Source organism: Doryrhamphus excisus, chromosome 7 (genome assembly GCF_030265055.1).
Source record: "Doryrhamphus excisus isolate RoL2022-K1 chromosome 7, RoL_Dexc_1.0, whole genome shotgun sequence".
In the NCBI taxonomy this organism is placed as follows: domain Eukaryota; kingdom Metazoa; phylum Chordata; class Actinopteri; order Syngnathiformes; family Syngnathidae; genus Doryrhamphus; species Doryrhamphus excisus.
This window is the reverse complement of record NC_080472.1, coordinates 9,800,961-9,825,816: the sequence shown is the minus strand read 5'-3', so window position 1 is coordinate 9,825,816 and position 24,856 is coordinate 9,800,961. Positions and strand designations below refer to the sequence as shown.

Here is a 24,856-nt window from a genome sequence, read left to right as displayed (position 1 = left end):
ACTTTAACTTGTAACATGGCGAAGACCAAAGAGCTGTCCAAAGACACCAGAGACAAAATTGTACACCTCCACAAGGCTGGAAAGGGCTACGGAGCAATTACCAAGCAGCTTGGTGAAAAAAGGTCCACTGTTGGAGCTATCATTAGAAAATGGAAGAAGCTAAACATGACGGTCAATCTCAATCGGAGTGGAGCCCCATGCAAGATATCACCTCGTGGGGTCTCAATGATTCTAAGAAAGGTGAGGAATCAGCCCAGAACTACACGACAGGACTTGGTCAATGACCTGAAAAGAGCTGGGACCACCGTTTCCAAGGTTACTGTAGGTAATACACTAAGACGTCATGATGTGAAATCATGCATGGCACGAAAGGTTCCCCTGCTTAAACCAGCACATGTCAAGGCCCGTCTTAAGTTTGCATATGACCATTTGGATGATACAGAGGAGTCATGGGAGAAAGTTTTATGGTCAGATGAGACCAAAATAGAACTTTTTGGTCATAATTCCAATAAGCGTGTTTGGAGGAAGAAGAATGAAGAGTACAATCCGAAGAACACCATCCCTACTGTGAAGCATGGGGGTGGTAGCATCATGCTTTGGGGGTGTTTTTCTGCACATGGGACAGGACGAGTGCACTGCATTAAAGAGAGGATGACTGGGGCCGTGTATTGTGAGATTTTGGGGAACAACCTCCTTCCCTCTGTCAGAGCATTGAAGATGGGTCGTGGCTGGGTCTTCCAACACGACAACGACCCGAAGCACACAGCCAGGAAAACCAAGGAGTGGCTCCGTAAGAAGCATATCAAGGTTCTAGCATGGCCCAGCCAGTCTCCAGACCTGAACCCAATCGAAAATCTTTGGAGGGAGCTCAAACTCCGTGTTTCTCAGCGACAGCCCAGAAACCTGACTGATCTAGAGAAGATCTGTGTGGAGGAGTGGGCCAAGATCCCTCCTGCAGTGTGTGCAAACCTGGTGAAAAACTACAGGAAACGTTTGACCTCTGTAATAGCAAACAAAGGCTACTGTACCAAATATTAACATTCATTTTCTCAGGTGTTCAAATACTTATTTGCAGCTGTATCACACAAATAAATTGTTAAAAAAATCATGCATTGTGATTTCTGGATTTTTCTTTTTAGTTTATCTCTCTCACAGTGGACATGCACCTACGATGAAAATTTCAGACCCCTCCATGATTTCTAAGTGGGAGAAATAGCAAAATAGCAGGGTGTTCAAATACTTATTTTCTTCACTGTAACTGTCAGCTTTAATATAAGAAATGGAAGAGTTTGGGAAACCCAGCAACTCAGCTATGAAGTGGTAGGCCATGTAAACTGACCAACTAAGTGGTCAGCGGATGTCAAGGCGCATAGTGCAAAGAGGTCGTCGACTTCCTGCACAGTCAATTGCTACAGAGCCACACGAAGTTTGGAAACTTAGTGTGGCCTTCAGATTAGCCCAAGTACAGTACACGGAGAACTCCATGGAATGGGTTTTCATGGCCGAGCAGCGGCATCCAAGCCATGCATCACCAAGGCAATACAAAGCACCCGATGCAGTGGTGTAAAGCATGCCTTCACTGGACTATAGAGCAGTGGAGACATGTTCTCTGGAGTGATGAACCATGCTTTTCCTTCTGGCAATCTGATGGACGAGTCTGGGTTTGCAGGTTGCCAGGAGAACGGTACATTTGGGACTGCATTGTGCCGAGTGTGAAATTTGGTGGCGGAGGAATTATGCTGTGGGGTTGTTTTTCAGGAGTTGGGCTTGGCCCCTTAGTTCCAGTGAAAGGAACTTTGAATGCTCCAGGAGACCAAAACATTTTGGACAATTCCATGTTCCCAACCTTGTGGGAACAGTTTGGAGCAGCCCCTTCCTCTTCTAACATGACTATGCACCAGGGCACAGAGCAAGGTCCATAAAGACCTGGATGACAGAGTCTGGTGTGGATGAACTTGACTGGCCTGCACAGAGTCCTGACCTGAACCCGATAGAACACCTTTGGGAGGAATTGGAGCGGAGACTGAGAGCCAGGTCTTCTCCACCAAAATCAGTGTGTGACCTCACCAATGTGCATTTGGAAGAATGGCCAAAGATTCCGATAAACACTCCTCAACCTTGTGGACAGCCTTCCATGAAGAGTTGAAGCCGTATAGCTGCAAAAGGTGGCGCGACATCATATTGAATCCTATGAGCTCCGAATGGGATGGGATATTAACACTGTATAGGGTTAATTGATCTCATTAATTTTTTTTCAATAATAAATCAAGTCCTCAGTTTAACAAGCTAAAACTGAATAAAGTTTAATGAATAATAACATGGCATGATAAAATGTGATCATCACATCTTAACTTATGCTAATAATTCATGGAAGAAATCCAGCAAGAAAAAATGTAAAGGCTTAAGTCAGGCTCGTTGATAAAAAAAGACCAATATTTACATTTTACTTTTAACAAAAAGGGAGTCAGAATAAAAATCAATAAATTAGTTAGCACGCAGGCCACACAGCCAGAGACCCAAGTTCGATTCCACCCTCTGGCATCTGTGTGGAGTTTGCATGTTCTCCGCATGTGTGGGTTTTCTCCGGGTACTCCGGTTTGGCCACTCCAAATTGTCCATAGGTATGAATGTGAGTGTGAATGGTTGTTTGTCTATATGTGCCCTGTGATTGGCTGGCCACCAGTCCAGGGTGTACCCCGCCTACATTTCCTTTAAGCCCATCTAGCAAGCGAGGAATTTTGTTTTTTTCCCCCAGATTTTCCTACAAAACCTCCCATGGAAAGTTTCCAGAAACTCTCCACCCCTGCACCCTCTCACAAAGGGGATACATGACAAAACCATTCCAAAACTAACAACTGTTTGCTGCAGTTCCAGTTGAGGGTCTGAAGAGCCAGCAGTGCTTTGACGAGCTGCGCCTCACCTACATCAACGAACTCAACCGCCTGGTGAATTATCGCATCACAACCAATTGTTCTCAGAGGTTCTACCAACTCACCAGGCTGCTGGACTCCCTCCAAATGGTGAGATGAGCTGCTTGCGAGCGTTTGGCTTTGCCGGCGCGTGTTCATGCTTCATTGTATCTGAATGGCCTGTCCATGGACCATGCATTAAAAGGACCAATGATGAAAGGAAGCTGCCTTATAAAACCAATGATTACTGCATATTTACAATTTTGATGACTTTGTACTTGGAGCCAACATCAAAGACTTGCAACTGAACTGAACATCAATGACTTCGACTTTGACTCGGCCGTTTATGTTGCTTCAAGCAAGACACAGAATGAGCCTCATTGAATGCATCTGTTGGTGTCCGATTGGTTTAAGAGCTAAAAACGAGAGTGGGGCTTTACTTAATTACCGGGTCATGGCATTTTACTTTGGATTTCAAGCCTTTGACTTATTGACTCAACCTGTCTTGTCTTAACTTGGACATGCTTTTACTGGATACTTGATTCAAGATTTGGGATAAAAGACTTGAGATTTGGGATTAAAGACTTGAGACGTCTATCCCACCAAACTTGGGGAAGCAATTCCACGCCATGGACAAACTGCTGTGTGGAGGATGTCATCACTCGCACACACATATCATTATCGGTAGAAAGAAACCATACCGGTATGAGCAAATACCCGATTTTGATGCCGGGTTCCTCTAATACCCATTTCTTTTTTCCATGTTATGATCATTAGAGAATTCCAGAGGTCATGTTGCTATGATACGATGTTGAATGAGAGCATTTTCTCTTGTGTTCCAGACCATAAAGAAGCTGCATCAGTTCACCTTTGACTTGTTTGTCCAAGCTCAGTCGCTCCACAGCAAGGTGAGCTTCCCAGAGATGATTGGAGAGATCATCTCCGTGCATGTACCAAAGATGCTGGCGGGTTTGGCCAAACCCATCATGTTTCACGAGTAGAACGACTCCTTTCTTGTTTTGGTTCCATCAACAATGCTTTGTACGGTTTTCCTCCATTCTTTAGTTCGTAGCATCAATGGTGGTCTCTCCTTTTTTGGGTCTGTTTACTGAGTTTTGTGTTTGTCAGCCTGAGCTGAAATACTTCTGTGAAAACACACACGCGGTCTGTAAATCATCATCACACCTGAAGTAGGAAAACTTGTTTTGATGCTCAGCAGACACTTTAACAAGTACACCGCTCAATCTAAAGCGCTGTAAGGAATGGCATGGAATTCTACCCCACTCACACTCGGAATGTCATGTCAGCTACAGAGTCATTCTACCCCACTCACACCACAAAAGCACATATATTGCTCATGAATATGAGCATTATTAGATACAGCTCTTGTATCGGTCCTAAATGTACCTAATGAGGTGTCTGGTAAGGGTACGTACGGAATTTAGTGTCTTTTCAAATGCAAATGGATGTTTTTCCCCCCAATTAGAAAAGTGCTTGTGTTGCTTGACAAACCAAGTCGCCACTTGGCAAGTGATGTTAGATGTGCCTTCCCACAACCAACCTTTTTAGTGGCTCACATCACTCGTTTGATGCCTTCATGTAAAGACTTGGTTAGGAAGCCCAACCGTGTCCCCCACAGGGCACCGTCTTTAGGAAGCCCAACCGTGTCCCCCACAGGGCACCGCCAGAGAGACAAATGCCTTTTCCAGGTCCATATGGACCAGATGGGAAAATCCCCAGGCACCCTTCACTAGTACAGTGTTCCACAACCAGGATGGGAATCACTTTGCACCTCCTGTCACCAAGGTTGAACGAATAAATACTAGTGGTATACTAGTGGTATACTAGTGGTACTATACTAGTGGTACTCTCCTCCCAAGCACTCTGGAATGAACCTTCCCAGGAGGCTGAGGGGTGTGGCCCTTGGGCAGTGCCCTTGCATGATATTGTTACTCACACGTGTTAGCATCATGTCGTAGCAGGTACTTTAGCTTGTGTGTTCACACTTGGCCACTTTTGTACGTCAAAAGTTGGCCAACCGCTTTATTATGTACATCTGCACGATGTACAACCTGAATGTAATATCGCCGAAACTAAGCACAGAGATGTTGCCTTCAACGAGATAATGCTGCAAACTACAACCACAACAATAAACATTGTTTGATAGCTACATAGCATTATTATCTTGGCAAAGGCAGCTTTGCACCGGATTTCATTCTGCATTAAATCATGTTCCCATCCAATTTGAATGGATGTAAAACACAAGAATAAGTTGTAGTCAGCGCCATTTGAGGGCTGTGCTGTCAGGAAGACACCAACCTCTTTGAGAGGAGATGCTGGTTGATGCCAGATCTCCTATTAGATGCCAGATCTCCTATTAGATGAGGGTACAAACGGTCCAGCAGGACGACAAATACGAAAAATGATGGCCAACTCCGAAGTGGAAGCGTGTCGGATGACAGGATGAGAGAAGGCCTTGGTGGCGCCAAGGAAGAATCGATGTTATCGAGTCCAGATAACAAATCAGCAAGTCACAATTTAGCCAACTGTGCAACCTTCAAAGTTGACGAGCCTAAAAGTTGAAAAAGAAACAAAAAAATGTGTGATGCCATGCCAGACTGTTTTTGGAATTTTGCCCATCGTCCCCAATCCTGATGTGAAACCTGACCACACGTGTTCTCTTATGGGAACAGATTTTAAAATACAAAACCAATGAAATTGTTTATTCAGCTAGCATGAAGAACTATATTTCTGGTGTAGTGACACAGCGCCTCACGCCACGACCAAGCGGTAGCGAGCCCACTCCAAAACAATGCAATAAGACGCCAATCTGTACTAACTAGGAAACAAGAAGAAGCATATGAACAGTCAACATGTCTACAGATAGACAACCAAATGTTCTGTAACGTGGTAGCCCAGATTCCATGTTTTGGTTCTACTCAGCTGGACTGCGTTGTAATATAATGTGCTATCTTCCTTTCCATCCACGGTAACCGCCGTCTACGCCGCTCAGAAACACAGAAATACGTATTTTTGTAAAGCTACCGTAGAATTGGAAATGGAAAGGTGTATTCATGTCTGGGCTGCTCAGTACAATATGGATAAGTCAACATGCCTAAATGTTAAATGAGCAGAATGGATGGTGATGGCATGCCATAATACGCCAATCCGACAGTCAAACCTCGGTTTTCGTACACCCCAATTTTTGTTGGAACTTTTTAGCCTTGGTTTTTCCTACACTGTCTCCATTTTTGGTATCATGTTATTGCGCAACACCAAGTGCCCAAACTGTTGCAGTCGCAGACTCACTATCTGTCATTGTTTTGTAATAATAATAATAATAATAATAATAATAATAACCCACCACGGGCCCAAAGCTGCATGTGCCAGCAAGACAAGGACAACGATATTGAATTCCATTTCAACAGCATGTACAGGAAGTCACAAAAATACCTTGGTTTTCGTAGGTTTTGGTTTTCATTGATCATTTTGGAAGGAATTAATCATGGAAACCGCTTCATATTGAAATATAGAGGCTGCAGTTTTGACCCTGGAACAGATGATTTGAAGTGTATTGTAGAACAGAGTCAATGACTGAAGAATTGTGTCAACTTCAGGTTCCATGTGTTCATCCAGTATCCGGCTGACTTTTTTACACCAACCACACATTTCCAAAGTCCAAGTTTATACATGACAATATTTTTGTCTGACAACTTAGCATTTTCTATGAAAGCTTGCCGGCGTCACGTGTTGTGTGCTTACCTGCTTTTAGCTTTATTCAACTTTGTAGCAGCTATTTTGTGAAGTGAGGTGGTTTGAGACCCACCAGCATCCCTCAGTGACCCCATTGCAGACATTTTTCAACTCAAACGTCTTTAAGTATTTAAGATACTCGATATCGAAAGGGACTGTTTGCACCACACAAGAACATGAGGTGCATTCACGGACATTGGGTCATTACTGTAGCGAGCCACCAGTTTGTTTTCCGTGCTTCAGTCCACCTGCACAGATGAATGTTTTGAATGTGTTTTGATACAATATATGAAAAAGCAACAGACTATCTGACATGAGTCGTCCATTCTGGTTCCTGATGCTGTGACGTCCACCGAAGCAGCGTCGTTTTTAATGACCTTTCTTTTGTGTAACACTTGATTGTTTAGCTGTTAATAATGCATTTCACAGGGCAAATGGAACGTGTTTACATGTATGATGTACACAGAACTCACCACAAGTGCAGCCCATCATGTTTGTATATCTGCTATGTACCGCATATGAAACTGTTGTTGGTTTTGATGTTCATTTCTTTGCTTTATGGCATTGGTGAACAGTGTTTTTTTAACTGTTGTGTTTTTCACAAGTGTAACTCGAGACAATTAAAACCTTACTGACCAAATCATTTGTATGCAGGCTTCATTTCAAAGGGAAATTGACTTCTTCACTTGTAAAACTGGTTTATGTGGCCTACCCAGTAGCGCACTGGAGGCTGGAATGTCGAGGGGGGAGCGGATAAATATATTCAAAATATATACAATGTCTTTAGAGTACAGATATTCTTAGAAACATCATTTCATTTTCCAACCGGTTGTCTGAATGAACTTGGATAAAAGAACACATTTTAGAGGAGATTCTTGAGCTGGAGCCTACCCTAACAACTTTGAACATCAATCAAGGGACAGCCATGAACGCAGCAAGTCTGGCTACACTGAACAAAATAAGTCGTTTACTGAAGTTTATCACACAAAATGAATAGAGACAACTTTCGACTCACCTCTGAGGTTTGTTTTCCAGAGATGATCATCTCGTTGTTTGTTGTGCGGGTGACGGGCCGTTTGCTAGCGTGAATGACCAGAAGTCGAAATAGACGTAGCAGTCATCACATTTGCTAGCGTGAATGACCAGAAGTCGAAATAGACGTAGTGTCATCAAAACGCATTCACACACAACATCAGAGTTTTGGTGAAGAGAGATGAGATGAAAGAGCGGAAAATACTGGATAAATATTTGTGGCATTGAGGGAGGACAAAATGACGTAAATATTATTCAAGGCACACAGCATTGGTGCATTCAAGAACCCAAAACAACAAACAACACAATGTCAACATGTAAAAACTAGGCTAGAAGTATATTATAATTATTTAGAAAATTGTATAATTTTGTTCCAAAATTGATGCAAACTTGAACTTTGATGTGGTAAGTACAAACATTTTTCTGGTTATTTATGATCTGTGATTTCCTCACACATACCCAGTGGGAAAAAAAATGCTATTTGTTGCAAAGATTCTGTCCAGTGGCGATAAATTGAAGGTTCCCCCAATTTTTCGAGCTTTTTTGAAGAAAAGTATAGGGATGAAAACAATTTTCACTATTAATACCATCAGAAGATGTCCAAATGCTAAAAAAGAAAAGTTGAGCCCCTTTTTCTCCCAGCAAATCATATTTTAAGACAATAACAGGAGTCAACAGCTTGTTTTGCATCCATTTCCACTCGTTTGTCGCCTTGTCAACAACACTTATTTGGCGTATCAAGACGTTTCAAGACCACCCATGCTGGGAATCACACCGTTTACCGTCAAACATTGCTGGCTGTCACACCACTGTTAGGAAAATGTGTTTACGAGAAGCATACCTCAGTTCTCTCCAGGGAAAACAGTCTGAATAGCAGTCATGAAGAGTCTTGTGACTATTCTCATATATACACTACTCACAAAAAGTTAGGGATATTTGGCATCCTTGACAGCACACTATCTTTTCAATCCCACATTAATAACGTCACCAGGTCAGCTTACTTCCATCTGTGCTCCATTAATCGTCTACGCCCCTCCCTCACCTCCCACACCACCTCCATCCTCGTCCATAGCCTTGTCACTTCCCGCCTCGACTACTGTAACGCTCTCCTCTTCGGCCTCTCTCAAAAATCCCTCCATAAGCTACAACTGGTTCACAACTCTGCTGCCCGGATCACCAGGACCCCCTCATTCCACCACATCACCCCCATCCTACAGCAACTCCACTGGCTCCCAGTGACTCATAGAATCACCTACAAAATACTTCTGTTCACCTTCAAGTCCATCCACCACCTTGCCCCCCCCTTACCTCTCTGACCTCGTCCACATTGTCAATCCCTCCCGCTCCCTCAGATCTTCCTCCTCCCTCCATCTCACTGTTCCCTCTGCACGTCTTAGCACTATGGGGAGCAGAGCTTTCAGCCGCTCTGATCCCCAACTCTGGACTGACCTCCGTAACTCTGCCACCCTTCCCATCTTCAAATCCAAACTCAAAACTCATCTGTTCAAACGAGCTTACTCCCTGTAAATGCATCACATGGTCCCCCCCCCCCCCCCCTATTTATTGTATGTTCATATTTAAGGTTTGTTCTCTTTTATCTTGTATTTTATATTGGTGTTTTTATATCTTTTGTACAACGACCTTGGGTGTCCTGAAAGGCGCTTTGAAATAAAATGTATTATTATTATTATTTGGCATTCAGGTGAAATGGATGGAAAATGTAATAGGTTCAAGCTCCAGTGATGATTCGGATATCTGAAAGCAAGACATTTAAGTAGAAGGATGAACTGGTGATTTCCTCGTCTCAAACAATTTATTGAAACAAAAGGTAACAAGAATGGTAGCGACGCCACAAGAAAACATTCCAACGTCTCCATCCCATCTCCATGTGCCCTTGAGCATCAACTACTGCTTGACAACAATGTCTCTGTTGTATACGTTGTTCACAAGGCAACGTATTGCCTGCTGAGGCACGGCATCCCACCCTTCTTGCAGGGCAGCCCTCAGGTCTTCGAGGTTCTGGGGTGCGGGGTTTCGAGCCTCTCCACGGCGAGACAGCCCACAGGTTTTCAATGGGATTCAGGTCTGGACAAAAAGTGCAGGACATTCCATGTGATGCACGCCAGTCTCCAACAGCCGTTCCGAGGGTGCGACTGCGTCGGTACCGTGCAGGTCATCTAGCGTGCAGACCACGCTGATGTAAGCGGTTTGGAATGGTCTGACGTGGCACTTGGGTGCCTTTCAACGTGCCTGGAGTTGGGTGGCATCCGGTTTCTCAGGGCAGCGTTCCCAATGTAGCGGTCATCAGCACGGGATGCGGCCAAAGGACGTCCACTTCTACGCCTTTGTGGCTCTTCCAGGCTCTCCATATCTGTGTTGCAACCTGCTGATGACACTGTGGCGCTCCAAGCTCAGTGCTCAGCCACTTCCGTCTGAGCACTTCCTGTTTGAACATCCTGATGGCAAGAGACCGTTGGTCCGTTGTTTGGTGTTGAAAATGTGAACAGCAGCTCTAATCCAACCAGGATATTTAGTGGTGCATTCAAGGATCAAACACCTGCTGGGATTTTGGCCGTTAAGGTCTTCGTTAGAGAACAGCAACCTATGCAAAAATGAGTGAAATATTTAACAGTTGGACATATGCATTCAAAAGCTTAGGAAGGTCACATTAAGGTCACCTGTAAAGGTTTGAATGCATTGTAGTGTGTGTGTGTGTGTGTGTGTGTGTATATACGTATATATATAAAATGATTTGCCAGTTCTAGTTATTATGAAGTCACACAATGACACAGAACCAAGACTGCCCCCCCAACAAATCATGCTGTTCATTATTATTAGTTTCCTTTATCAAAGCCCAATGAAGCATAAACAGAATCATCATTGGACAAGAACAAAACATGGCAGCTCAACATGGAACAGAAAACTGTCATAAACTGTCACACAAAAATATTTTAAGCCAAAGCTGACCTACAAAGGGCAAAAAATACTTAATGTAATACTTGTAAGTATTCTTATTGTGTCATTAAAAGAGCAACATATTAAGGGGAATTAAAAAGAACAAAGTGGAAGAGAAATCCGACTGTTTGGGCTGGAAGTGTTTTATCAATACTGACATTTCTAATCCTCATTTTGGACATTTCTGACCTTAAAATAATTTGAAGATGTATACTTGAAGGATGAGGGAAACAACTTATTTGTCATTTTTAACACAGCACAACAACATGGAGGAAGATTATGCAACAACAAAGACCTCCATGTTTAAACAAGCTGGCCAATCACAGATCAGTACATCGGTGCCGTCCTCCGGCTTGGCGTGCGTGGCGTGGAGGCCACCATGTTCTTTAGCTGGACTTCTGAAAGGAGACAAGATGTTTCACGTACACAAACACGACGAGAACATGGCAACAAAGTCGGCAGATTCAGCCGCCTCGAGAAATAAAAGGTTCAACTGCAAATGTGCGGCAAACCTCACCTCCTTTTTCACATTGGTTGGTGCTGACGGACACTGGGGGACTGGCAGACTGCAGGGGGGGGGGGGGGGGGTGCACACATTAAAAGACATTCCAGACACACGTACTACGACAAAGGACTCCGATTCCAAATTGCAAACTAATATACAGTATATACAGTATACCATATATACAGTATACCGTATATATCCGTATACACAATAGTGTTTTCCGAACTGACAGGAGTCCAAGTTAGAAGTTGGAGTGAATGTAAAAGCTGTTGACATGTGTACACAACATGAAAACAGATTGAAAAGTTACCTGAAGTTCATGAAAAGTAGTAGCAAATAAAAGCCTGCACTCCCAGAAATACGTATATTTATACGTGATTGAATCTGTGATTGGATTGGTTTGGATATCAATACTAATCATGTGGAATCATTTGAGGCATAAGCTTTTTGTTTTGAAGCCTTGAGTGTTCAAATCCAAACAGAAGGCGTTCAAGGCACTTCTGATGCTAACTAACGCTGCTAACGATGGTGGACACAAAAGGTCATGATTGTTATTGGTAATGGTTTAATTTCATTTGAACATGCATCAGATTACAATTGAGTGCATCCCATAATCAGTTCCCAGTTCCACATGTCCAAAAGGAGTAGGAAGAAGCAAAGCTTATTAAATCCTACCCCTCCATCTGGTACTTTTACAATCACTAACTGTTACATTTGTTCACTTCCTGATATTATTTTTAATTCATTAATTCATGTATTTATTTTTTCCTTTAACACATACTGAAGTATTAGCTGATATAACCATATGACATAATTACCATAATAACTGTCCAAATATTAATATCATGACTGGTTCAAGACTCTTCATCCTTGTATTTAGCAAACATCAACTGCTTGTATTGTTTCTTGAATTGGCTCATCGTTGTGCATTGAATGCATGAATTATTGACAACTTGTTGCCGATATTAAAACTATTATTATATTGCTCCTTTGTGGAATAACAACAGCCATTTCTTATGTGTGATAAACAAAACAAAACAAAACATTTTGTGTCCGGATCTGGATCATTTTCCAATTCCATTTGTTTGCTTGCACCGTTTAGCATTTTGATGATAGAAACCAAATAGAAATACCATAAAAAAGTGATAAGGCAGCATCACAATGTGTTACAATAAGAGTTCAGGACTCCTCACCGTTTGACGTGTTTATCCGTTGTATAATTGTTTCCACATACGGACATGCTGAAGGTTGTTAGGGTTGTTCTGCATATCCTTGTTTTAAATGTCATTTTCCCCTGGCGTCATATTTCTCCTTGCCTCATCAATGTAATATTACTGACACCTAGTGGCCAGTGTGGAATACAGCCGTACACATGATCACAAAGTTTGAATGTGTCTTTGTGAATGCCTTACGTTTTGTATTTTAGTTCAGTGAGTCATTTTTATGCTTGAAAATGCTTCATTTCACTTAAACTTGTTTTTACTAATCAACTGAATTCAACCACCAAACAGTAATGGTTGACTTATTGATGAATAAAAAATATACAATATGATATTCCTTCTGTGGTCAGTTTCTGTGTCCCCCCCCAAGCAACCTAACGGATATGTTTACCAACAATGATCTCGGACAAAAGCTTTCTGTATAAAAGGCAACAACTACACAAAATACATATTATACATAGATATTAATTATTGGATGATTTTTTTTCCACATCGGAAATACAAGGAGCTTTTACGTACCTGGCAACTTGCTTTGAGGCATTCTCAAAAAATTTCATTTTTGAGGCAACACTGTAGAGTGAAAAGAAAGAACAAAGATACAGGGTCAGGCCAAATGATCTGACACATTTGGAGGTTAAATAAAAGTAAAGAAACAAAAAAGTTTTTATTTTCAAAACGTACATATAATGCCATTTTGCTTGGTTTCTTTATAACGCCATTGTTTTTGGTTTCTTTTTCAGTTGCTGCCATGAATTGGACTGGTGAGCATCGTACTTTCATTGTGGCAACGTTTATCAAAACAAACCAATCTAACTGCAACACAACGAGCGTTCAGTTTGCACTTCAGTCTTGGTAGCCATGATCCCGTAGCAGCTCCAAACACCATCTTGTTATGGTTACCAACTTCACAGCGACTGGATCTGCATTGAAACCAAAATCAGCCGGCCGACCTCCCACCGCCAGAACTGATTTCATTTTTAAAACATAATGAAACAGAATGGCATTATATGTACTTTTGGAAAATAAAAACATTTTTGTTTCTTTACTTTATTTGCCTTTTATTTAACCTACAAATGTGTCAGATCAATTTGCCTGACCCTGGATATATTTTAATGAGAACAACAGCTTGTGGAAGCCATCAGCAGCACTCAAAAAGACTCAAAAACTCAAAAAGAGAACTTTCCAAATCCTATGCGGGCTCAGTTTAACCAGCCATCCCAACAAATGGACATCATTTTATATTATGTCAAGATCAGAGTGAATTGTGTTTTTGGATGAAATACATGTAATGAATAAACGTAACTACAGTACATGATGGTGTTCTCGATATCTACAGTCATGGAGAAAATGATTAGACCACCCTTGTTGCTTCAGTCGTTCATTTCAACGCCTGGTACAACTAAAGGTACTTTTCTTTGGCTCACCGATACAGTATCATGGTAACAACAAGAGCTTAATGTTTTGGCAATACGATGCTATAGTTATTCATGCAAGAACGTCACTTTTGGTTATCAAGAAAACCAAGTCAGCTCTTATTTTTATCATAACGCTATTTTTGTTATGATTATATTTGACCGGACAAATGTACCTTTCGTTACATTTGTCCCTTGATTGCAAGCTGCCGGTAGACTGTCAAAGTAGTTTGGGTCGTTTGCATAGACAGGATTTTGTCCAGGTCAGAAGACATTAGTCAGCTGACATGAAGCTCCCTTACTGATTTGGTCGTGCTACCCGGCGGCATTTAACGCCACACACGGAGATGCGACTTTCATCTTTATTCTTCTGATTACGGATAAACTAACTCAGCGTTAAGATGCTGGTATCTACAACAAAAGGTCTGTTCACTTGTAGTGGATAGTCATGGAGAAAACAGTGTGCTGGTTGATGGCTTTGCTTTGCGTCATGAACTCCACTAAAGAAATGGTCTCTTCTACACGTCCACTTCTTAAACGATTATTTCATAATGAAATGCCCTGATATGCCCTTTTCATATGTTGCCTTGAATTCAGCTGCATTAACTTGCATAATCATTTTCACTTTTTGCATATCGGTAATATACAGCGGGGAAAATAAGTATTGAACACGTCAACATTTCTCTCAAAAAACATATTTCTAATCAAGCTATTGACATGAAATTTTCACCAGATGTCGGCATCAACCCAAGTAATGCACACAAACAAAGAAATCCAAACATTTATGTTCATAAATTAAGTTATGTGTAATAAAGTGAAATGGCACAGGGAATAAGTATTGAACACATGAAGAAAAGGAGGGGTAAAAAGGTCTGGAAAGCCAAGAAAGCAGCTGGAGTTTGTCAGTATTTAGAAGGTTAACCTGTCCCCTATTAGTGCAAAGTAATATCAGCCCGTTTAGTCCTGATTAATGCCTTTTAAAAAGGTTTCTCACCAGCAAGGTGTTAGACAAGAAGCATTGCATGATGGGTAAAAGCAAAGAGCTGTCCAAAGACCTACGCAGCCTTATTGTTGCAAAACACACTGAAGGCATTGGTTTCAGGCGCATTTCTAAACTTCTGAAAGTTCCAGTGAGTACCATTGGGGCCATCATCCGGAAGTGGAAAGAACACGGCATTACCATAAACCAGCCACGGCCAGGTGCTCCTCGCAAGATTTCAGACAGAGGAGTCAAAACAATCATCAGAAGGGTTCTCCAACAGCCCAGGACCACTCGGGGAGAGCTTCAGAAAGACCTGGAATCAGCAGGTACCGTTGTTTCAAAGAAAACAATAAGTAATGCACTCAACCGCCATGGCCTCCATGCACGCACACCACGCAAGACTCCATTTTTGAAGAGGAAGCATGTTGAAGCTCGTTTGGAGTTTGCGACACAACATTTGGATAAACCCATGACATTCTGGGAGAACATACTCTGGTCAGATGAGACCAAAATTGAACTCTTCGGATGTCATAAGACACAACATGTTTGGAGGAAAAATGGCACTGCACATCACCCCCAAAACACCATACCAACAGTCAAGTTTGGAGGTGGGAGCATCATGGCGTGGGGCTGTTTTTCAGCATGTGGTACTGGTAGACTTCATATCATTGAAGGAATAATGACTGGAGAAAAGTATCGAGACATTCTTGATCAGAATCTGCCAGGCTGCTGAAGATGAAAAGAGGGTGGATCTTTCAGCAAGACAACGATCCCAAGCACACAGCCAAGGTAACACTCAACTGGTTGAAGAAAAAGAAAATAAAGCTGCTAGAATGGCCCAGTCAATCACCAGACTTGAATCCAATTGAAAATCTTTGGAAAGAACTGAAGATCCGGGTTCACAGAAGAGACCCCCGGAACCTTGAAGATTTGAAGGCAGTTTGTGTGGATGAATGGGCCAAAATCCCACCTGAGCAATGTATTCGACTGGTTTCTCCATACAGGAGGCGTCTTGAGGCTGTAATCACCAACAAAGGTTTTTTGCACTAAGTATTAAATAAATTTCAGTACGCGTGTTCAATACTTATTCCCTGTGCCATTTCACTTTATTACACATAACTTAATTTATGGACATAAATGTTTGGATTTCTTTGTATGTGTGCATTACTTGGGTTGATGCCGACATCTGGTGACAATTTCATGTCAATAGCTCGATTAGAAATATGTTTTTTGAGAGAAATGTTGACGTGTTCAATACTTATTTTCCCCGCTGTATGATAACAAATGCTAACTGGACGTGATACATGGACTGTCCTAATGAACGTTACATATTTATTTCAACTGACCTATTAGTGTTCTCGGCTTATGTACACAACTGCTGCAGAATGATGTGTAATTATCGGTATTGACATATTGAATATCATTATGTAATCAACTACTTTGATGACAGTTGACAGATGAAGTTTGAAAATTAATACTTAATTAATACTCATTTTAACTTGTGACTTACATGCTAAAAAAGTAGGTAGATAGACTTGGTCATTATGAAAGAAGCTCACAGGCTGAAAGGTGATAATGAAGTCAAGTATTTATGACACTGACTGACTTTGAGAGTAAACAGTAAATGCTGTCTCCTTCTTGGCTGCTCTTGGTCCATCTGGGCCACGCAGCTGTGCGGACGACGGACTGCCACAAAGCCCTGTTATCACGAAGCGTCTCCAAAGGACGTGTGAAGACGATGATAATGATAATGCCGTCACCACTAACATGTTGGAATAATTGTGAGACTGTCATAGCAGCTTCAATATCATCATCTATGAACATTACCATTAAGAGCCTGAGGGCTGATCATTCTACAAAGCCGTGATTAGCACGCAGCTGACAGTAGTAGTATAGTATTAATAATTACTCACTAATCATGCATGGCTTTCTCTAGGTTAGAAATGTTAAGTAATAATCATACATAAACTGTGGCATATGAAAACCGAGGTTTGACTGTATCCGCCAATCAGTTGTCAAAAAGAGCCATTCAAAAGGTTTGACTTGTTTGCATCACAGCTCTATGGGCGTAACTAAGTAATTAGTAGTCGTATTACTACGAGTGATACATAGTACACTGACAGTAGCCCACTTCACAGTGGACAGTGTCTAAAATAAACAGGCTTTGCTACACATCGTAAAACTCTCCGTCAGCCAGACCTCGATGTGGGAGCTGCAAATGTGACCATGTTTTTCTTTCACAAACAGGCCAACCTTGTGTATGCGTCACATAGCTATGCTAGTCCTGCTAACATGCTATTACATTGGAAAAGTACAGAGTCACAGTGTGCATGTCAAAAGTGGATAAAGCAAAAATGCAGGCTTCATTACACATTTTAAAATGTGGCCTGGTCTTCTACTGTGTCCTTCAGTGAGAGACCGATGGAGCTGGAAGTTTGATCATGTTTTTCTTCAGCAAAAAGGCTAACCTACGTTAGTGAGAGTGGTTGTAATGTTTGCACTTTAGCATCGCAAAGCTATGCTACTGTTGCTAACGATTGTGTCCTATGTAATATAGCATTAGCTTTTTCCGTGTTTTGAGAGAACTTCTGTTATGACATGACACCACATTACACAAGAAATGGAGATTGTCTCCCACTGGTCATCTTTGAAACACTTGTAAAGCTGTGCATTTGCTAGCTTCTTACTAGGACGCTGTGGCTCCATCGCTGCTGGCAGTGCTCTGCATCTTGAGTGAAGGCTGCCTGGAGGGTGGCTCAGGGGGCCTAGTCGGGGGTCTGCATATGGGGGGTTTCTCTGTGGGCCTTGTTTTGCTTGGAAAATCACATTCTGCTGTAATACAGAATACAATGTTGCTTGAGACTGACTGAAAGTCATCAGTGGCACATTCTTGGCTGCTGTACCTTTAAGGGGAGGTCTCCTGCTCTGGAATGAAGGTACTCTACCCACAGGGACTCCAGACTCCCCGTTTGGAACTGAGGAAGATTCTGGCCTTTCTACCTTTGTTATGTCACAGTCAACGTGTCTGTTAGCTCTGTGCACTGGTGCTTGTCTCCGAGGAGGTTCTCTGGGAACAAGTGGGGCACAGTTTGAAGATTTGGTCCTCTGCAGGGGAACTGGACTTGCTGAGATGTCCGCTTCAATCACGTAGTTGCTACTCTGGCCATCTGTTTGGGAGCATGACATGGAGTTCATAGACATAGTAGTCCTACAGTGCAGATGCTCCAAATATATCTGCAATGTTTGAAGGATTGGATGGAGCCCTAACCGCTATGACAAGTGTGCCCAAAGTGTTAATATATAATTAAACAGGAAAGAAAAAAAACACAAATAGAAAAAGACCAGTCATTTTACGAACATTAGTTCGTTTACATAAAATATCAAAATGGCTACCTCATCATTGGATTTTGTGTGTGAAGTGTGCAGGTGGAAATGTTTGGGCAGCCCTAAGAAATGACATGGTTTTGTATAAATTACAAGGGAAATGTGATGAAAAATATCCAGTAGCCAAATCAAAAGAGCTTCAGTGTTGCAATGAAGGATCAAGAAGATGTTGGGATGACATTTCGGAGTATGTAATGAGCATGCTGAAGACACATTCTCTGCCCTGTGTCAGTAAAATGAAGCAGCCGATGTGTTTTGGTGTGACTCCTCTGCAGATTTGTCCAAACATCACAAAGTACTGCACAGTGAATTTGGCCAGGACAGGACAGGATAATGATGAGGATGATGGTGATGGCAGTCAGGCCAAGGAAGGCTGATAATTACCCCCTGTGTGCTGCTGCTGGAAGTGCTCGTGACTCAGAGGTGGATAAAGACGAGGCGGCCGCTTGGAGATGGTGATGGGCTGCCTCTTTCTTGGGGTGATGCGTGGAGGAGGGATGGGTGGGGCGTTGCCATCCTCTGGCATATGACTGAAAATCTGTGATCACGACAAAACTTCCAGTGAGTAAGTGCTATCTGCGCCTGCCAAGAAGCAGCACTGATGACAGCAGAGAACGGTCATAATGTACAGTCAGAGAGGAAAAATTGGCCAGAAACATAATAGAAAAATAATAATAAAAACATTCAGCAAAAGAGTTGATTGCGTGTCTGATAGCCTTAAAAATAAAGCAGGTTGTATCTTTAATTTAGAGAAATAGTATTAATAATTATTAAAGGGGGCCCATTATGCTCATCTTTCACCCTTTGTATTGAGTTGTGGATTCCTACAGAGAAGCTACACACAATAAACTGCACAGAAAAAATTCTAGATCTTCCAGAATCTGCACCTATTCCAGCTGTATTTCCTTGGATTTGTGCTTCCCACCATGGAGGTCAGAAGCCAGATGTGAGGGCGCCATGTTTACTAACTGCAGGCAATCTTGCACACCCTTGTTAGTGGAAATGTGATCATACACGTTTTTTGCATGCCTACCAGACTTCAGTGAGCACAGCGTGTCCGACATTACTGCACCTTTCCTGGCGAGAGCGCGCTGCATCTGGCTTCAGCAAGAGTTTGGCGAATATTTCACATTTATGTTCACAAAAACAGTCCCGTATGAAATGCTGTTGACAGATGAAAATATTTCTCTCCTGCTCGGACTCACCAACCCCATAAACAGAGAAGCAAAGCTTCGGGAAGGGCAGGGGACGCAGAGCTTGGAGGAGGTCAGAGAGCATATCTAGCCTACAGTCGCCAGTACACCCATAAGGAAGCCCACTCCTCTGTGACATCACAACGAGAATACAACATTGTAACTACATTTATATGTTAGAAAAGTGGAAAAAAGCATAATAGTTCCCCTTTAACACTAGAGAAGTGACATTCTGAAAAATGCACTGCTGGACATGCTTCTGACTCCTACAAAGGTGACAAATATTAACCTGGCTGAATGCAAAATTTTTCACAATATGAATTGCATTGGTGACTAAGTCTTCCTTAACTACAAGCAAGGGCATTATAAATTGTTGAGGATTTTGTTTCATTGGCTGACATCCCATTCGAAAAGTTAGCCAAGCTCCATCCTCCATCCATTACTGGGAAAAATTGCCCAACCATGTTTTGCATTATTCACATATATGCACATGAGCTGACATCTGCATTGAAACACAGTTTGAATAGTCAGACAATAACGAAGTGACACTTATTCAAAATCAGAAATATTGTGATGTAAGCGCAATTTTCTTTCACTTGGGTCCGGGTCGCAGGTGCAACAGTCTCAGGAGGGAAGTCAAGTCTTCCCGGTCCCCGGCCACCTCTTACAGTTCAACTGGGAGGACCCCAAGGCGTTCCCAGGCCAGCTGTGAGACATAATCCCTCCAGCGTGTCTTCGGCTAGCCGAAGGAGGGCCTTCTCCCAGCTACGCATGCCCTGAACACCTCACCAGGGAGGCATTCGGACTAGATGCCTGAGCCACCTCAGCTAGCTCCTCTCAATGAGGAGAAGCGGCTCTACTCTGAGCCCCTTCCGGATGACAGACCTCCTCACCCTATCTCTTAGGGTGAGTCCATCCAGCCTACGGAGGAAATGCATTTTGGCTGCTTGTATTTGGTCATGACCCGAAGCTCATGACCATTTCTGAGGGTGGGAACATAGCTTGATCGGTAAATTCAGAGCTTTGCCCACCGACTCAGCGCTCTCTGCACCACCACAGTGGTAGAAGTATTCCATTTGAGACATAGCCACAGAAAGACTAATAAGAAGGATTTATTCATTTCAAATGTCTGACACAACCAGTGTCAACTATGTCAACTGTCTTTCCAAAAAAGCCACAATGACTATATTATCTTGACCAGCCTTACCTTGTTGTATTCCTCGATCAATATCTCCACAACAATATTTTGGAATTTAATGTCCAACATTGCCGCCACCGTCTCCTCCTTGGCTCTCATCAGCGTGGGTCCGTAGATGACAGCCATGTTTGAAGGAGTCATGAGGTTTTCTTCGCTGTGACTGCACACACTGTAGACAAAAATCCTACCTGTCACAGTCTGCATAACAGAATGCAATATCACGTTTGCTGACACTTACACGACCAAGTGTTTGATCAGCATCTCCAGCATCTCTCGATTTCTCTCAGGTAGCTTGTAGGTGAGGGAATGGATTTCACTCAGCCGAAAGTCAAGACTGTCCGACTCTAATACCAAACAAAGCATGTACATGTTACGTTTTTTTTTATCTAATAAAGCATTGGTTTATCTTTACCCATAATCATATGTGTGTGCCTGATTGATGTTCTCTACATAGCAACAAACTTGCTAGCTAAGTATGCCTGCAGTGTGGAAGCACTTCCAAGTTTGGCCTTTGGATTTTAAATACTGTGTGTATAACCCAGGATCTTCAAAAGATGTCATGTGACGACGTGCAAGGTCACACAACGAAGGGAAGGCACATTGCATTAATCTCACCGGTCCGTTGTGCAAAACCAATTTTTGTCTTTAGCCTTGGTAATATGCAAACATTATGATAAAAATAATGACTCTCGTGTTCCAAGATGTACTCCAGCTCTTAGAGGGCCAAAATATGTCTTACTTGCAGCCAACATTAGGTCTCGGTGCAGATCGTATGTCATCAGAGGTTCAGGCAGACTTCTGCAGATACATAAAAACAAACGCATGATACTATCACAGTGGAAAGCAGTAGCTTGATGTAAATCTACATATTTTGTAAAACAATACGTTACTATATTTGCAATACATTCACATGGGTACACGCTCACAAACCTCAGATAAAACTTCATTGCACTGGTGATAGTTTTGATGTCACAGTCGTCGCCATTGTGCAGATCCACTTCTCCTGAGTTTGCAGGATCTGAAAGCAGCGGTGGTCAAACAAGGTGTTAGAGATCCGCTGCAGTGAATACAAGATATACTGCATACAGTAGGTGGACGTGAATTAAGAATACACGTTGACATTTTGTCGATGAAAGAAATGAATACGTGTAAACAACTGAGATTACTGCCTGGCGTCACTTTACAACCTTTTGCATGCTTGTATTTGTATTTGCATGAAATGTGATCATGAACAACTACTACTATGATATAAGTTCTGTTGAAAAAGGTGTTTTAAAGGGAACCTATTATTCTATTTCCACTTTTCTGACCTTTAAATGTAGTTGAATGTTGTATTCTTGTGTTAAATGATCCCAAAGTTCAGATAAAGAGGTTTGCGCATTTGGAAGTCAGCCCTGAAAGATGTTTGGGATGTGTCAAAACGTTCGGTTTCAGAGGGCGTGGCAAAACTGTTCTTGTATGATGTCACAGTAGAGTGGGCTTCCTTATGAGCGTGGCCGTAGGCATGATACACTATCTGCTGAGCTTCTGTTTCCCACGCCTTTCCACATGCTCTGTTTTTATGGACATGAGCGTGAAATATCCGCCAACCTGTTGCTGAAGCCAGAAGCAGTGCGCTCTACCGGACTGTGTGGAACACGGTAGTCCCGCAAAGACGTCATACCACATTTCCACTACCAATGTTGGTACTGAACACTTTTCAATTCTCCAAAGACTTTATTCATTTATTATCAACTCCTATTCCCACTACATTAGAAAGTGTTGTTCGCAGTAGTTTGGGAGTGTGACCAATCACAGTGGAGAATGCTGCACTATGCAAAAGTGTGAATGAAATGCAGCACAGGTTCACAGGCTTATTTCCTTACCAAAGAAGGCATTCAGAAGCTTCTGCACTTGGATGTTGCTGCCAACTGTTCTGTACACGCCCTCTTGTGTCAGTCCTGCATAAGGGGGAAGAAAGAGCGTGTGACAAAAAGGAGAAATGGAAACATAGCACAACTCAAATACAGAAGTTCTTCACTGTTTATGAATGTGCCATTTCACAATTTGAATGGGACATGCTTGCTGCATTGAAACAATATCAGTCACATCTTCATTAAACACTCTCACAGTCACAGTCACACTTTCCTTAAACAAATACAGTAAAAATACAGAAAAATCTGAAAAGTTATTTCATTTCTGTAAAGGAAAGACACAAGAACATTAGATTATTATTAGATTATTAACATTAGATTATTAGATATTGTACTACTTGAACCAAACAAAGCGGAGCAGTGGGGATTCATATATGGCACTACTCACCCTTTTCTTCCACATAGTTGATGCACTTCCGCACAAACTTGAATCCAATTTCATTCAATTCCACTGTTTGAAGTAAAAAAAAAAACTAGTTTAACAGCAACCTCAACACAACCTAGAGAAGGCTTAGAGTTTTGGACCCCTGTGCAACACCACTGTCTTGCACACTTACTTTCAGCTTGCTTTTGAATTGGGGAGTGATAGATCTGAAATGAAAAGAAAGGAATACATGCCAATGAATACATTCAAATGAGCAATTTCAGTCATATGAGCACACCATTGATAGCTGTACAAAGTCAGCACTAAAACCACCTTGAAGACGCTGAAAGTCAAGACTAGCGAATTTTCTAAGCTAATAAGCCACACCTATTTTCATAGTTTGGATGGTCCTACCACTTTATATATAAATATGGCAGTTCTTACTGGCCGCAATCATTTATTGAGTTGAACTTGTGATGCAGTTTTAATTGAATTACATAGAACACCGGGCTGAGGTTAAATGCGTTATGTGTGTGCGCTCTCTCGGAGCACGCGCACACACACACACACACACACACAGAGCGGATTGGAGCAGCCGTGTCTGCCATCGTAGGTCTTTAGCGTGCACAACACCAACTTTCATGATGAGAGAAATGTTTTATATATCGTACTATATTGAGTTAGTCTATCGTGAAAACGTGTTTAGAGCCGTTTGCGGCCGTTATCAATCTAGCTGTAGCAAAGTTTTTCAGTCAGCGTCTGCTCAGCTGATGTGTGTGTGTGTGTGTTTGTTACTACTGTGTGCAGTACCTCAGTTGTTTTAATTATGCTTAAATATTTCTTTTTAATTTCATCAACATACTTTAATAATTAAAAGCACCAAATATTTTTTTTTAAAGTACGTGGTGGTTAAGTTGAAAAAAGTTTAATTCTACACTGTACAGTAGGTGTTGTTTTATTTATACTTAAGTTAAAATGTGTCTTTCATTTTATTTCATAGACATCAAATGAATAATTAAAAGCACCAAACACTTTTTTACTTGAAAGTATGTTTGTTTAACAAAGCTAATTCCTACTTCTGCTTAAGTTAAAATAGATACTTTTTTTATTTCATTTCATAGAAAATACTTGAATAATTAAACACTTTTTTACTTTGGAAATGTTTACTTGGATGTGTGTTTAAGAAAGCTGAATCTGTGTTCATCCATCCATCCATCCATCCATCCATTTTCCTCCGCTTATCCGGGTCCGGGTCGCGGGGGCAGCATTCTTAGTAGGGAAGCCCAGACTTCCCGGTAACCGGCCACCTCCTCCAGCTCCACCGACACCAAGGCGTTCCCAGGCCAGCTGTGAGACATAGTCCCTCCAGCCTGTCCTAGGTCTGCCCCGGGGCCTTTTCCCGGCTGGGCATGCCCGGAACACCTCACCAGGGAGGCGTCCGGGAGGCATCCGGACTAGATGCCCGAGCCAACTGACTCCTCTCGATGTGAAGGAGAAGCGGCTCTACTCTGAGCCCCTCCCGGATGGCTGAGCTCCTCACCCTATCTCTTAGGGTGAGTCCAGCTACCCTACGGAGGAAACTCATTTCAGCCGCCTGTATCCGCCATCTCATTCTTTCGGTCATGACCCAAAGCTCATGACCATAGGTGAGGGTGGGAACATAGATCCACCGGTAAATTGAGAGCTTTGCCCTCCGGCTCAGCTCTCTTTTCACCACGACGGTCCGGTACAGCGACCGCATTACTGCTGAGGCTGCACCGATCCGTCTGTCAACCTCACGCTCCCACCTTCCCTCACTCGTGAACAAGACCCCGAGATACTTAAACTCCTGGAGGTACTGAGTCTCATCCCAGACGCTTCACACTCAGATGCAAACCGTCCCAGTAAACGCTGAAGGTCGCAGCCCGAAGAAGCCATAAGAACCACATCATCTGCAAATAGCAGAGATGAGATTCTAAGGGCCCCAAACTGGACTCCCTCAACACCTTGGCTGCGCCTAGAAATTCTGTCCATGAAAATTGTGAACAGAATCGGTG

General features: G+C 42.3%; 2 protein-coding genes across 6 annotated transcripts in view; one reads left to right on the top strand and one right to left on the bottom strand.

Annotated features, from left to right (window-relative positions):
- Positions 1-13,353, top strand: part of LOC131132781 (androgen receptor-like) — a 44,173-nt gene extending 30,820 nt beyond the window's left edge. Inside the window, exons 7-9 of one of the 3 annotated variants that reach the window (XM_058078723.1) lie at positions 2,869-3,020; positions 3,752-3,817; positions 13,115-13,213. In XM_058078723.1, coding sequence (XP_057934706.1) covers positions 2,869-3,020; positions 3,752-3,817; positions 13,115-13,126 — 230 coding nt within the window. In that variant the 3' untranslated portion in view covers positions 13,127-13,213. Of the gene's footprint in view, positions 1-2,868; positions 3,021-3,751; positions 8,596-13,114 lie in introns of those variants that run through there. The other 2 variants (XM_058078722.1, XM_058078724.1) reach the window with 2 other exon arrangements.
- The window catches only part of LOC131132780 (oligophrenin-1-like), a 30,428-nt gene continuing 15,111 nt past the window's right edge, over positions 9,540-24,856 (bottom strand). Inside the window, exons 12-24 of one of the 3 annotated variants that reach the window (XM_058078719.1) lie at positions 23,014-23,047; positions 22,845-22,907; positions 22,409-22,483; positions 21,474-21,561; positions 21,283-21,341; positions 20,782-20,887; positions 20,553-20,712; positions 18,537-18,690; positions 17,672-17,935; positions 17,456-17,597; positions 12,894-12,944; positions 11,167-11,215; positions 9,540-11,047 (exon numbers count right to left, since the gene is read on the bottom strand). In XM_058078719.1, the coding sequence (XP_057934702.1) occupies positions 11,036-11,047; positions 11,167-11,215; positions 12,894-12,944; positions 17,456-17,597; positions 17,672-17,935; positions 18,537-18,690; positions 20,553-20,712; positions 20,782-20,887; positions 21,283-21,341; positions 21,474-21,561; positions 22,409-22,483; positions 22,845-22,907; positions 23,014-23,047 (1,257 nt within the window). In that variant the 3' untranslated portion in view covers positions 9,540-11,035. Of the gene's footprint in view, positions 11,048-11,166; positions 11,216-12,893; positions 12,945-17,455; positions 17,601-17,671; positions 17,936-18,536; positions 18,691-20,552; positions 20,713-20,781; positions 20,888-21,282; positions 21,342-21,473; positions 21,562-22,408; positions 22,484-22,844; positions 22,908-23,013; positions 23,048-24,856 lie in introns of all 3 variants that reach the window. The other 2 variants (XM_058078721.1, XM_058078718.1) reach the window with 2 other exon arrangements.